The 15,220-nt window shown below is 36.6% G+C and overlaps 1 protein-coding gene across 1 annotated transcript; it reads right to left on the reverse strand.

Moving 5' to 3' along the window:
- Nucleotides 1–1,941: 1,941 nt before the first annotated feature.
- On the reverse strand, nucleotides 1,942–14,643 carry l(2)37Cc (prohibitin l(2)37Cc). The gene is made up of 7 exons (XM_067107654.1): nucleotides 14,327–14,643; nucleotides 10,243–10,404; nucleotides 8,502–8,644; nucleotides 6,827–6,943; nucleotides 6,498–6,597; nucleotides 4,640–4,778; nucleotides 1,942–2,488 (listed from the first exon to the last, which is right to left on the reverse strand). The coding sequence occupies exons 1-7, from the start codon at nucleotides 14,421–14,423 to the stop codon at nucleotides 2,416–2,418; spliced, it is 831 nt and encodes a 276-aa protein (XP_066963755.1). The 5' UTR covers nucleotides 14,424–14,643; the 3' UTR covers nucleotides 1,942–2,415.
- Between the last annotated feature and the right edge of the window lie 577 nt (nucleotides 14,644–15,220).

The raw sequence follows: 15,220 nt of genomic DNA on the forward strand, positions 1-15,220 counted from the left end.
CTCCTGCTTACATCAGTAACCTTTGAAGCTTGACCTTGTCCTCCTCAGAGGAGATGTTCCCCAATGCGTGCTACCATCATTAATCCTCCGGTGGCAGGTAGAGGAACAACAGGAGATTAATGAATTCTATGACCTAGAGATCAGGAATTCAACTTTAACATCAACATCTGCAAAAGTGATGACCAACACAGCCTGAAAGACCATTGTCTCAGAAGCAAACCCTAAGGTATGCCCAATGGATGCTACTAGGTGTCAAGAGGGTGTCCAAGTAGCCTCCCTGAAACACTTATGATGCCTGACCAAACCTGTGACCTTACAGAAGCTTTTCAAATACAGAAGCCTTTCAAATTTGGCCAGCTGAAGACTGGAAGGCAAGGGACCCAAGTCCATAGCTTAGCTGCAGCAAGCTAAGAAGAACCCTCAGCTAAATGTAGAGTAGAGTTGTGCACCAACCCAACAACCTTTTAACCGTTTCAGAGATCTGGGGTTAAGTATCTAGAACTTGAAGGTTTGGGCAGTGCACCTCAATGGGAAGACATCCAATATCTTCCTTCAAGCATAGACCCAGCTAGAACTGAAACTCGACTGGGTAAGCAGGCATAAGCATTGCCATGTCCGTGCTGGCCAGTGATTGATTTGGGGAGTTTGAGATTGGTACTGTGCTTGGTGTTCACCAGTGCATAGTGGACAGACCCAGTACCATTCCAAGGTGAACAGTCATGAGCATGCCAGATGACCTCCCAAATAGATTCCAATTTACTTGAACAGATGGGAACTTGAAGAAATGCTAATTCTTCTTCTTGCATCTGTGGAGGGATATGATGACAATGGAGAGTCCAAGTTGGAGGTCAATGAAACTCCTATTCCCAAGTAGGTAACTTTTAGCTGATAGTCATTTCCAGTGGTTCTGTCATATTCCAAGAGGACACTATTTAGCCAACATTTAAAACATTTGGCTAGAATTGTCATTGTCATTTTTGGTTGCACAATAACCAATCTATCTTTTCTTCAGTTGTGATAAAAACTGTCATATGGTACTGAGATAGTCTCAGATTTTTGGGAGACATCTGTCCTGAGGAAATATTTCAGTTCTCTCATTCTTCCATGTTTTACATATTGTTCCCATTTGATATTTGGTAATTTATTGGATGAAAACTTGAGTTGTATTGAATCTTTTTATCCCTGATCTTGTATTTATCTCAGGCATCCTGTATATTTCATTTTAATGATTACCTTTGCATTTGATCATTCTAATTTTAAATGTTTACCATGTATTATACAGTATATGCACTTTATTCCTAGTCTTGCCTTTTTTGTGAGGTTCATGACTGTAAGTTTTATGTTGTGACCAAGTTATTATTAAGAAGCAGCTCAAACTTTGTACAATTTTTTTTTTTTCAGACGTCAGGCTGACAAGTTTCATTTAGTTCACTTATTCTTATTTATTGTGTTTTCTTTTCTTTCTTATTTCTATTTCAGTTTACTTCTGAACGTCCTTTTTTTGGACTGGTAGGTTTTCCCTTGGGTTTATAGCATTCAGCTTTTCCCAACCAGGGTAGCAGCTTGCTTTGTAATAATATAAACAACCACTTACTATTTGAAATTACTGTACTTGGTTTTAATTACTGAACATTTTTAGTTTAGCAAAATTTGTAACTCAGGCAATCACATAGAACAGTGTATAATACACCTTAGGGTAAGCACTGTACACTGTCTTTCACTTAACTATTAAATGAATTTAGTGGTAAAATTAGACAGTACTCGCAGTAGTACATAGAATCAATCAAAGAATAAACACTCATTACACCTTTCTTTTGGATTCATACACACTGTATGTCTTTTCAGCTCATGCCCTAGAAAGTAATGTTGCACCCAAGTACTGTACTGTATTTACTAAAATACTGAATGAAGCAAACTTAACACTTAAATGAAAAAAAGCAGTTGCCAAAACAATCTTTATTTCTTACAAAACATACCTGTAGAGTTATATAGTTTTTCATTATAATGTATAGAATGTACAATACCATTCCCAAAAAATCCCCTTCTGCTTCATTACTTTTCTCCAATACATTGTAAAACTAAAATTCTTGTAAATAACAAAACTGGAATGGCCAATCATCAGATGTCATGAAATCACTAATGGAAACTATTTACAATACAAGTCAGGGAACAGGACAAAACTTACAATTTCCTGCACCCCAAACAAAATGTCTCATTCAATTTCAAAAGAATAATTCCCAGAAATTGCTTAGGACAAACAATACAATGCACTGTGTTAACTGTAACTTATCCTCAGACTGTGCATGAAGTACAACATATCTCATACAAGAGCACAGTGGTCTGGCTACTTGTCAGTCTACAGTTCAGCACACTTCATCTTGTGCATTACAAAATCTGCAATCTATACTTCCAACATTATTGTGGTGGGATGCTTAATAGAGTACTTTGATTGTTTGGTAGATACATCACTCCACGGTTCTTGGATAACCTGGAAATGAAGACATTTAATGTAGTAAATGTACACAAAAAGTTGTCAAGAATTATTAAAATAACATCAAATGTTGATTCACAATAAACTGAGTTAAGTTTTTATGGATGTAAACAAAGATCTTGGAGAAGAGAAGCACTTGCTGTGTAAGCTAATAGTATAACTGGAATTGTCTGGTAATACTGATACAGAAAACTATAAAAATTTAAATAATTCCTAGGTAAACAAACTATAGCCTTTTTTATAGGTGTATCTTTCATTGCAGGCTGGAAACAGGTCAAAACTTGGTAACAGGTAGTTAACAGATGGAGGGGGTGAGTGGGAGAGTAATCCCTCACTCACAGACTGTCACATTCACTTTTCCTCCAGGTGCTGGGACTGAGCGAGGAGAACTATTCCGAAGTGGGAGGCAACTCATAGTCCTGTTTTGAGGATGCTCCCTCTAAGTGAAGTGGCACTTAAGACTGTTAGGGAGGAGAATGACTCAAACAACTCTAAACTGTCACCTCATACTGGATGAGATGCCCAATCCAGTAAAGACAGTTAGCAAGTTGACCCTGGGTTAGACCACTAAACAAGTCATAAAGACTCTGAGACAAACACCTAAAATATCATTGCAGTGAACATGACCATTCTGACAGAGGTTAAGAACAAGGCTGAATGACAGCCCACAGACAAGTTCAAATAATGCCAAAGGAGCTACCTCCACCTTGATTACATCTGGTTTAATAGAGGCAGGAAGAAGTCTGGAAGATCCACTGCAGGCAAAGGCACTTCCCAACCCATAGATCAGAGCACCGTGAGCTGCCTGTAACTGCAGCAACACACCCAGGAAATGCTTCTAGAGTAAAACTCAAAGGTCAACTCCATATATGAGAACAAGTGACGGAACTAGCCATAGTTGCCTCTGTATGATATTTTGCTCGTGGAGAGTGAAATAAACTCGGATAATTACCACTCCAGCACAGTCTGCTAAAAATCTACAGAAATGGAACTGCCTAGTCCCATCCAATCCTTGGAGACCAACGCTGCTCCTCCCTCTGGCACAGGAGGAGACTGCTGGAAGTCTGATCCCTAGACTTGAACCCATTCACCCCCTAAGGACAAAATGGAGACAGAAGAGGAGCACTAACAACTCTCCTATCCTTCTCTCTGCTGTCCTTACTTGCTTTGCACCACAGGATTGGTCAAGCCAGGAACCAATGACTAAAGTAGACCCATCAGAGGAATCCCTACAGTAAGAACTACTGCAACAAGAAAGCCCTCTTCCAGTGCCACAGTTGATATATCTAAGACCACCACTAGTTACATCAGGAGATCATGGAGGTCTTCTTCCTCCACCAGGCTGAATTAGGAAGGCCACAGCAGAAGGACTACCTAATCTTTGGTAGTAGACCAAACTCCTGCAAGAACTTCCATAATGACCAAGCCTTTGAAACAGCTAAAAAGTCTAGAGTATTGTATACAAGTCAGAGAACAAAACAGCTACTGATGAACTCTACAATAGAAACTGCTATGTTCCTGGCAAATACCAGACAACTTTTTGGAAAAAGTCTTTAACAGAAAATTACCTTGCAACAAGATTAGAGAAGAAAAGTTACGCTGCCAACAAAGATGGTCATGTCTCATTAACAAAGAGCATTGTTTTTATTCTGTAAGAATAAACTGCAGGACACCACAATAAATAAACAAAAGCAAAAGGCAATGAGAAAATACGTGTGCAAAATCCAAGTTCTCAACCAGCAGTATGGACAGGAAAAGGCAATCCGTATCTTCTCTACTGCAGCCAAAAGAAAAGTGATCACAGCAGTCAGTGAGCGAGGGATACCACGCCCCAACTCTACCGTTAACTACCTTATCAAGTTTTGACCAGATTCCAGCTCACACTCGAAAATACTTGTATGTAAATAACAATGTTGGTTTGTTTTCTCATATGAACAATTAATGGTTTACAAAACACACACACCGGGTGTTAAAAAAATTCCTTTCATGTCCAACAACGGCCCAGTTCAGCAGCGAAACACCTTAATTTTAAAAGGGCAAGGACAGTAACAAGTTGCAAGAAGTTACACATTACTTGGTACACTATTTTAGTATTAGAAACATTATAAAACTTCATTGCAGCCAGTAAGGCAACAATCCAAAACCTACCTATAAGCAATATCTTCGGAAGCCTCTATTCTCCTCAACTCAACTAGGCCTTCGCCTGCTTCTGCAAAGGCTTTAGCTAAAAGTGAGGCAGCTGTGGCATCACCATCTGCACTAATAATAGCTGCCAGTTTCTCTTGCTCTGCCTGGAATCAAAATAAACAAGGCATTAAAAACAGCACTAAAGAAATACTAAAATCACAGATTTATTTTTCCATCACTTCCTCTAATAAACATTCCAGAAAATAAAAAGGACTTGAGAAAATAACTTCTTTACCTTTACTCCCAAAGCAACTAAATACCAGTTTGCTTCATCAAAAAGCTATCCCTCATTTTCACGGTATTCATGCAAGGTGCCACTCTTGAATAGCAATATAAAACATTGTTTTCTGGCAACATGCACACCTTCTGGATCCTCAGTCACAGCTATGTAGCAATCTCTTTATTCAACTCTCTTTGGTGTTAGCACAAACTCTTACCCTAATGGATACCCTGAGGTTCCTTTTCATCAATTCATCTTACTCTGAAGTGATTTTATCATGATTAATTTCTCAATTGTTCCAGTGTACTTTTTGATTCACCATGTGAGTGTGCTTTGTCACTTGGGTTTACCTTTCTTGGTGGCAGTTACTGACATTAACACTGTACTGTAATTTTCTTTGATATTTATCAAAGATTCCAGTAGTTGCACAATGAACTGTGATTTCAGTTTTCTCACCTCCCCCCCCAAAATCCTTTTCTTTCTCTGCTAGTCAGGATGTAGTTGTTATAGGAGAATGTACTTTACATAATTGCAATAATAATAATTTCAAAGAGAAAGCCTATAGTAGTCCTAAAGTACGTTGCTACTTATTTTTTCACATAAACTAAGCTTTTCAATTTCTAAATTTCTGCCCTTTTAGCTAATAGGCTGTTTGACAGTTTCTTGAAATGCAATAATCTAAGACTGCAATTTCCAGAACTGCTACTGTGGTAAGCCAGCCCCTGCTGAAGATGTGCCTGAAGTCAGTCAGCAAAGGTTTTAAAAGACTTCACCCACTTCAGTACATTCCTGCATGCTTTCAACAGAGGATCCTCTATAGACTGACTCACAGCAGAGTTTGGGCTTTAGCCCAAGGTTGCCTAAGCAAATTGCAATATGTTCTTAGTTTGTCATTCTCCCCCCTTGGTAACTTTTTAGGGGGGGCATTTACCTTACTATCATTCTCTTTACCATGTGAACATTATGAACACAAATCAGTAATGCAGGGTGGTGAATGAAGAGTACATAATATGAGCAATGCAGGGTGGTGAATGAAGAGTACATAACTGGTAACTCCTACTGAAGTAAATACCATTATTTGCACAAATATCTTTTTGTTAACATTATATTACAGTATTCCCTTTTTTCTTGTATTTAATTTTTTAAAGTTGAAAAGAACAAGTATTTATGAGTTATTTTATTATGTGTCATTATACTATTCCTTTTTTTCATGTAATTAATTGTTTTAGGTTGTTCTTTTCAAGTATTTATTACTTACATTTTATTGTCTTTGTGTTTCAGGTGAACTGAGTTGCAGTAACTGTCACCTACATTTCTGGCTGATTCATGCATGCCATTTAAGGTATTAAAAGCACTCTGTTGTCCATAACTGTCCCCGCTATCTAACTGAAAGCTAATAAGTGTGAAGTGGGGATGGTTGAACAGTCTTGGTCTACTTACAACTGGTACTTGAATGCTTAGCATGTGTCAGCTTACAGCTACCACTGTCACATTTGTAAATCTTTTTATGATGAGTAATAAAACAAGACTGAAGTTAGTACTAACCAACATATATGAACTATAAAATTTGAGAAATACAACAGTCAGTTTTCAAAGTACTTGCCTTATCAACCAAAAACTTAGCCCTCTCGGCTTCTTGCTGTGCTACTTGTTTCAACTCTACAGCCTGGGTGAACTCCTTGCCAAATGTTAAGTGAGTCTATGTGGGATGGAAATAAAAAAAAATAAGTTACAATGTGTTGTTATTATCTCCTACTCCCCCATACATTAAAGTTTAATTACTCGAAAAAAATATATGCTTGACTTAGTTAAAAAAAACTCAAGTATACAGCAAAATTATTGGTACCATACAGTAGCCATACTGATGCATTTTATTTTCGAAACTCCCCTATACTGTAGAGAATCACTGATGATCAGTTAATACTCACAATGGATATGTCGTCAAGAATCAGCCCAAACTGAGCTGCTCTTTCAGCTAATTGGTCATTAACACTGCGGGAAACCTTTTCTCTCTGAGTGATCAACTCTCCTGCATCATATCGAGCCTGCAAAATTTAATAAGAGTAAGAGTGTAACCCTCAAGGAAAATGTACAGGTCTAGAATATAGCCCATTAGCCAAGCATAGAAAAGACACTGAAAGAGGTAAATTCCCTGAGCAAAGAATGCAATAAAAGTCACTTGTTTGGACTACCATACTAAACACAAAAGCCTGTAAATATATGCTCATGTAGGTATCAACTAAAACCTAAATACTTTATACCAGTAAATTATGAAAAAAAGACTGGATGAGACCAGTCTTCCTTTCATGCATACTCATTAAGTACAAACCCTACAGCAAGGACAGCATACAAAGCACATGGTTTTCACCCTAGCTTTACACTGTACTTTACATTTCACATCAATTCATATGGTGCAAAACCTTAGCTTTATTTATTAAAACTGCCAGTTTGAATTGTCAGTGTGTTACCAGTGAAACTGAGGTACTATAAATATAATTTTAGTGCATAACCGACATAAAATCAATATTCCTCAAGTCAAAACTATCAGGAGATTTCAGCCCATGGATTGCAAGGATGGGCATGAAACTCAACATTATTAAATTAACTACTGTATTTAATGAACTACTGTATTTGTTCAATTAATTGTCAGATGTTTAATGCTGGCGGCTTCATATTTTGCTACTGGGTGAGGTTTAAGTGAATTACAGAAATAAAGTGGTACCCTACATAGAATCTTACAGTAAATTCTTTTGTACCTAAGATGCTTTTTTTTTTTTTATTATACAAAAGCCATCTAATCTGCTGAAATACAGTGTGCCAAATTATGTTGCTTATTTCACTTAATTTTTTCACCCCCTAATTAAAAGCAAAGTTCTTAAGTGTAACTAATCAAAAGCAAGACAAAAGTCTTAAACATAAACTAGAAAATTTAAAAAAAACTTGAAAACTATTTCTAAGCATCAAGAGTTACATGCATGAAGCATTCCAACCAAAACAAAGGAATTAACACGTCAAAGTTGTCCACCTTATTTCTGTTTTATTTTTTCCAAAATTTTAACGGTCAGACTTGGGGCACATCAACTAGGTTTGACGGCCTTCGATGCCAAACCATGGTATTTTATCTATGCAACTTGGGTAACATAATCATAAAATTTGCTGCTGCTTCACACAATCAATGCCTTTAAATGTTTTTACTACTATCCAGTAAAGGGCCATTAACAACTAGATTCCATTTCCTAACTTTTCAACAAGTAATAATTGCATCAAAATTCAGAAGATGAATCCTATTCATATGGAACAAGCCCATTATTATATAATATATTATTAATATAGAAAGCTTTATTTCCCTTAAAAGTGAATGATAGCGAGTTATATCTATTCACTCTAAGCTGTGCACTTCAAGGAATTAAAATTATCAAGATCTTTCTTTTAAAATGCCTTCTTTTACATTTCAAGAGCATATTAGGCCTATCTCATCACTGTATCACCACTGCTACCCTTTGAAACATAAATCTATTTCCAAAGATTTTGAAGTACTATATCATCTAACCCAATGTATTACATACAGTGTATGGAAAATAAAAAAAAAAAAAAAATACTTACAACAACTGCCTTTAACACTTCTGTGGTGATAGATGGCAATACACGGTCTTCATAGTCAATACCTAGGGTTGTGTAGATTTTGGGTAGTTCTTCACTTTTTGGCCGGAATAAAATACGCAACGTAATGTTAACAGTCTGGAGATCTGAAAATTTCAAAATATAGGTTGAATTTAAGAACTACTTATTAACAACACTATACATCTACAGGTCTAAATTTTAAAAACCACTTCAGAAGTCTTGTAACACACGAACCATTGTCTTACATGAACCGTACATTCCCATTAAGTCACTTTCCAGAGATAACTACCCACCTATTTACAACCTGAGTACATATGCAGCACACGGAATCTGTATAAATGCTCTTTTAAACTTGCATTACTTCTCATCCAGCCACATGCAAACAAAATATATGATATTTTGTTTACAGAGTTAAGTACCATATATCTTAGTTTAACCAGACCACTGAGCTGATTAACAGCTCTCCTAGGGCTGGCCCGAAGGATTAGATTTATTTTATGTGGCTAAGAACCAACTGGTTACCTAGCAATGAGACCTACAACATTGTGGGAATCGAACCACATTATGACGAGAATGAATTTCTATCACCAGAAATAAATTCCTCTAATTCTTCATTGGCTGGTTGGAGAGTTGAACGCTGGGTACATGTGACTGGATGAAAAGTAATGCAAGTTTATAAGAGCACTGAACAGATACGAATTACCAATCATGGAAAATGGGTATGAAACATTTCAATGACAAATGCCCTGCAACAGGGTTAGCTTCTTGAACAAACATTGAAAAATTTCAAAGAAAATTCCAAAAAAGACAAAAATTTTCCAATCATCCATCTTTTGACAGGTGTTACTTTGAGTCAATTGGCATTTAAATGCCCGTGGTGTTTAACCTTGCATGCGTGCAAACGCGCCAAAATACATAAAAACCGGTAGAAAAATGACCATATTACCTTATGGAATAATTTTCTAATTTTTATGTATGGGGTCATACATACCTAAAAACACTGGGTCTACGGTCCCTTAATACAAACCAAGAAACTAGCATAAAAAGTTTAAAAAGAAATATAGGGAAAAAAATGAAACAAGCAGAGTTGGACAACAGCAAGGACTTCAAAGTCAAATTTGCAAAGTCAGGCTACTTCAAGAGCTCTGGTCAATTTCACTAAGAACCTATTCCAATACTACCAACTCGGAGTACAAAAACTGCTATAGCAAGAAAACAAGGTACCTGACCTAACTAATTAAAAAGGTGAAGAGAATAGGAGTTCAAAGAAAATGAGGCTTACAGCAATCAGCAGCAGCAGTAAGGCATTCACCAAATTACTGAAAGTAAGGGAATGTTCCTGTCACTTTATTTCGGCCAAAAATGAAAAATTATGAAAATTATAAAGGATTCATAGGAAAAAGGAAGCTAAAAATTTGATAGGAAAGGCAGATTTGGCAAAGGAAAAGCAAACACAGGCCAAATTTTGGAGGCCAAAACCAATAAACCTCTTGAAAATAGCAGACACAGAATAACTTTTCTACCAGTGGAAGTTTTTGGTGTCCACGCATACAGATAACCAGAGTGGTTATCTTCCAGAAATGGAGCTGAGGTGCATTTAGGTTATAGTAAAAAGATTTTTTTTTTTAAGCAAAACAACTGACAATTTGTGTCATAATAAGACCCAACCTTAAAACACAAAATTATAAAAAAACATATTTGATAAAACATTTTAATCACTTACCTTTACTGCCAGTCATCACTGGAATATTCCTCGGTCTGGTCTTTGCATCAAATATAATTGGTCTTTGTACCCAAGGAATGAAGAAATGCGTTCCTTCCCCAACTACGACATTCTTGACACCAGTAAACCTGTCAAAGATCACAGCACGGTGCCCTGCATCCACTGCAATGATACAAATCACAGTGTAGAGCATCCAATCAGAAATATCATCTTACACTAGTAAAACGCTGAAATGCATAAGAGAACATTAAAACCTTACATTTATCTTTTCAGGAAGAAACTGATAAAATCTGACCGTCACAACAAACTTTGTTACAATATACAGTAGCCTATAAAGCAATTTTTTTTTTATTACACAGTTATTGTTCAGTTACATAGTTTATTGTACACAGTACACTATACAATAAACCTACTCTACTCTTTATTTTAAGGTGTCTGACATAGGGCAAATAAATTTACACTACATCAGTATATATAATTATAATTAATACTGCAAAATATACAGTATAAATACATCTTGCAAATAACTTTTGTGTTTCAAAAACACCAAAAAAATTTTTTGTACTTATGCTATACTGCCTGAACAGTGTACTGTAGTTCAAGAATCAACTTTTTTGATGAATAGCCCTCACAAGATGGTACTCCTCCAATTAACAATTCTTTGAATAGAATATAATACAATTTAGGCAGAAGGCCAAGCTTTGGGACCTGTAAGGCATTCAGTGCTGTAAGGAAAATTGAGACTAAAAGTTTACAAAGGTGTCACAGAAGGAAAACCTTGCAGTTGCACTATAAAACAATTTTAAGAGGGTGGAAAGTGGAAATTCAGATGGAAAAAAGAATATGAATGGAGGTACAGTAAAAAGGTATGAAAGGGGTTGCAGCTAGGGACCGAAGGGACACTGCAAAGACCCACTAGTAATGCCTACAGGATTAACAGTTGTTACCTGCTACCATTATGAATCTCTTCAATATGTGTGGTCATACGTAGTACAATTTTCAAGAGTATTACTCAACGAAAGTAGTATGTGGGATGAATAATCTACAGTATTCTCATGTAAACAAGTTGAGCTGTGTCATCTGCAAGCTGAATAGGTCCACATTTAAATTTAAGTAACTGGTGAAGCTAGAAGAGTTACAAAGGTGCTGATGTAACCACACTTGAATTCTGACTGGTTTCAACCCTACTATACCAGGCTATAAAGCCATAGTAATGACCAACCAGTTAGGTGGAGCAAATCTGGCTGGTATTACTACTTGTTGTAAGGAAACACTAACAAGAAAGCAGATGTCTAAGCCCTAAGTGCGTTACTTTTCATTATTTTACAGCACTAAAATTGCTTTAAAACTCTTGGTTGGCTGTGTCGAACGTAATTCACAGGCAGTGTTTTCCCAGTTTCATGGTCTAAGCAAAAGTATTGGGTAACCCTCAGGCTTCCTCAAGTTGCCTTCACACTTGGAAATGCAGAGATCATGCTGGATGTTATGATCAAATTCTTCATGGTCATAGATAATTTTATTCTAGAGACACTGCTGTATGTTCTGTTAACCATAGTTTGCTGTATGTTCTGTTAACCATAGTTTTAATCTTGGCATCGCTTTTTGTTCATTGTGAATGAAAAACTTATGACTTACAGTTAACTGCAACTGTTGGTGAAACCACAGAGTATCTGGAAGACTACTTGCATGACAGTAAGTACCATACATGGGCTGGAAACTAGTATTCATCTGAAGAAACATTAGGCAGGGGAGTACCCAAAGACAGTATGTTAGGTCCAATCCTATCTTGCATACAGTACCATATATACAGCTGAGTTGTCAAGTATTCTACAGACAAAAGATAACGTTCAAGCTATCAGTAGATGAAATCCAGTTTTACTTTTCTGCAAATGACACTGGGGGTACCAAGGATAAACTAAATACTGTTCTTACCAATGTTAAAAAATGGATGACATTTAAGCAACTAAAACTAAATAAAAACTTGAGTTATATTGGTGGGGGAGAAAACAACTTATGAAGCCTTGGAAATATGGGGATGAATATAAATAATCTGGTCCTGATTTCTAATCAACCCTGTGACTCAAGTGCACTGCCTGACTGTAACATGACTCTCAGAACTCAAATCAATAATGTTAAAAGAGTGAAGGGAAAGTACCTTATACATACTGCCTTTATTCAAAAATATCTTGGAGAGTCCTGCCTTATAAAACTGTGATTAATTATGTCATTAATAAAGGCAATTATCGCAATTCTGTCATGATCCAAGATACAACTTACGAAGGTGCAAAGTATATCAAAGAGAGCAAAAAAAAAAAAAAATTAAAGGGTGTTGCACCTTGGGATAAGATTACCTCTCTATCACTCAAGTTGGAATGCCTTCTTATCAAAGTCAGAATAATTTTTAAAATGTGTTGTGACTCTTCAAGCTACCAAGAGAAGATGTCCAAATAATCTGGATGACTTACTGTGCACAATACAGCCAACTAAAGGAGTCAACAGATGGTTTAAAGTTGTGTGTGTCGAGATGAGCTTTGAATGTTCATTTTACAACCTTCCAACATGCAGACTGTACAATGAGCTCCCAGTTGGTATCATGAGAATTGAAAATCAATTTAGCCTAGTGTCTTTCAGGAAAAAACAAAATCCTTCTTTTCCAAGTGTTACAACGATGTAGTTTCACAGCTCACTAGGCAATTATGTATGAGACACAAATTTCCAGGTCTCACAAAGTACCTCCAGTGTTGTGGAACTTGAAAAGAAATGTACTATTACTAAAAATTTTACTTTTGTTATACGATTGGTCCTCCAGCCAGGTAAAGAGCCAGCAACCTAGGTTAGGTTAGGATGTAGCCCTATTACCACCCTTGCTAGGTTTTCATAGTTTTTATGGACTTTTTGACGATTGTTACTGTTGAAACAAGTGTGAACCGAGTATTTTTTACATGTGAACTGCATATTTTTTTTTACTATAATAAACTCTTTGGTAATTCTAAGCATTAGCTGAGCCTGTTTTTACCTTGGAAACTGGTTTTTTCTACACTTTTAGGGCTTCTGATACTGGCGGTACATTTGTTTATTGTCGGCCAAATGGAATGTCCCTTCGCCATGTTTAGTACTGACCCGGGGGGCGGTACCAAGTTATTGCACTTGCCAAACAGGATGTGAACCGTTCCAAACAGACGTACCCGTGCTGTGTCTTGTGAAGATCGCATATGGAAACCCCTTGTTGGATGGACTTCAAGGATTAATTACAGGTTAATTTCATTCATGTGACAAAAAATGAAGGTAAATCCATAATTAGCAACCAAAACACTGTAGAAAAAGTCAACTTAGAAGGAAATTGCCGCCGCAGAGCTTCTACTTAGATCTACCAACTCTTTTCCTATCATATTTGTTAGCTGGTACATTAGGCCTATGAGTTACTAGGCCTAGCTCTCCCCTAAACCCAAAAAAACCTATTTCCCATGATTTAGGTAAAAAGAGGATTATGCCTACATTTAAATTTACCTTGAAATGTACGAAACATGCGACCACAAACTGGACAAATATTGCGTATGGTGTACATAGGCTACTTACCAAGAAATTAACATACCATCGAGTAACTCTGAAGACTAGCCTACTATTATACTAGGTAACGCCTGGTTCCTGCTGGTCGACGACAGGAACATTTAGGCCTAAGGCCTTTTATGTTTATGTTCATGATAATTACCATCTTTTGTTAACGTTTTTACGCTCATCCCGAAGTGGCTGGAAATAAGCCTAAACATGTTAATTTTGCAAGTAAACTGGTAGTTACCAAACAAGAGGGGGAGGGTTTGTCGTCTTCCGTGTTACCTACCATTGTAATGCCCATAAAGTTTCGTTAATTTCGGGAAAAATCAGTTTAGGCCTCATAAAATACAGCGTATGTCTAGGCCCATCATAATGATGTAATCCTACTACCGAAACAGTAACCTTTCTAGAACTAATAAACTGAACAATACAATACAAAACGCTATAACCACACCCAAATTGACCTAACAGGTATATCTTTCAGCAACACATGCAAATGACCTGACCAAAACAGGCCCGAAAGAAAACTCACCATTATACAAAGCCGAATTGACGACGCCACCAACGACAGCGACACCGAAGCCTAATTGACCGAGTCTGGTGAAGAGGTTGGTTAATTGCTGGGCCATTTTGTTCCACGATAAACCTCACCCGCGAAATATATTCGACCTGTTCTTATCTGACGTGTAAGGCTGGACTTGGTCCTGCTATAACTAGAGCTTCTCGTATTCCAGCAGACGATCTCGTCCTCACATGTCCGGCTGCACTTACGACACAGGGAGTGTTTACATAGAGATGTGCGAAGTCGACACTTCCTCTTCGAAAGGAGTCTTCATCGGCCGCCATCTTGAAATGTAGTAGATTTAAAGTATCTTTTTTAGTTTAAATTGGATCGTTTACATTGTGTTTTTCATCTTGAATGAAAACGCACTTTATTCTATAATTTTTCGTCATAAATTGGATTGCTTGTGCTGTGTTTTTATTGAATTTCGGTTAGAGATCGTACGCAATCTTTTTTCAAATTCATTGCTTAAATTATTATTTATTTTACACTAATAATACATTCTATCAAGAATATATATATATATATATATATATATATATATATATATATATATATATATATATATATATATATATATATATACTTCACATACACAATTACCCTTTCATTCAGGAGGACACATTCTAATCTTCCTTGTTCTCAATGTCATCAAATTAATCAACTTGTACTTTTAAAGTCAACCAATATAGTCTGAAAATGTTCTGTAATGATTACAGTAAGTGGCCCTTTTATGAAGACATATTTTCAACTTTCAATACAGTAGCAAAACTTATCACTTTCGAGTTTATCCATCCTATTCATGTCAATGGTACTTCATGATGAAACCAAACAGGGATTAATCTGTTCACTTCATATATTTAG

Source organism: Macrobrachium rosenbergii, chromosome 8, assembly GCF_040412425.1.
Source record: "Macrobrachium rosenbergii isolate ZJJX-2024 chromosome 8, ASM4041242v1, whole genome shotgun sequence".
In the NCBI taxonomy this organism is placed as follows: domain Eukaryota; kingdom Metazoa; phylum Arthropoda; class Malacostraca; order Decapoda; family Palaemonidae; genus Macrobrachium; species Macrobrachium rosenbergii.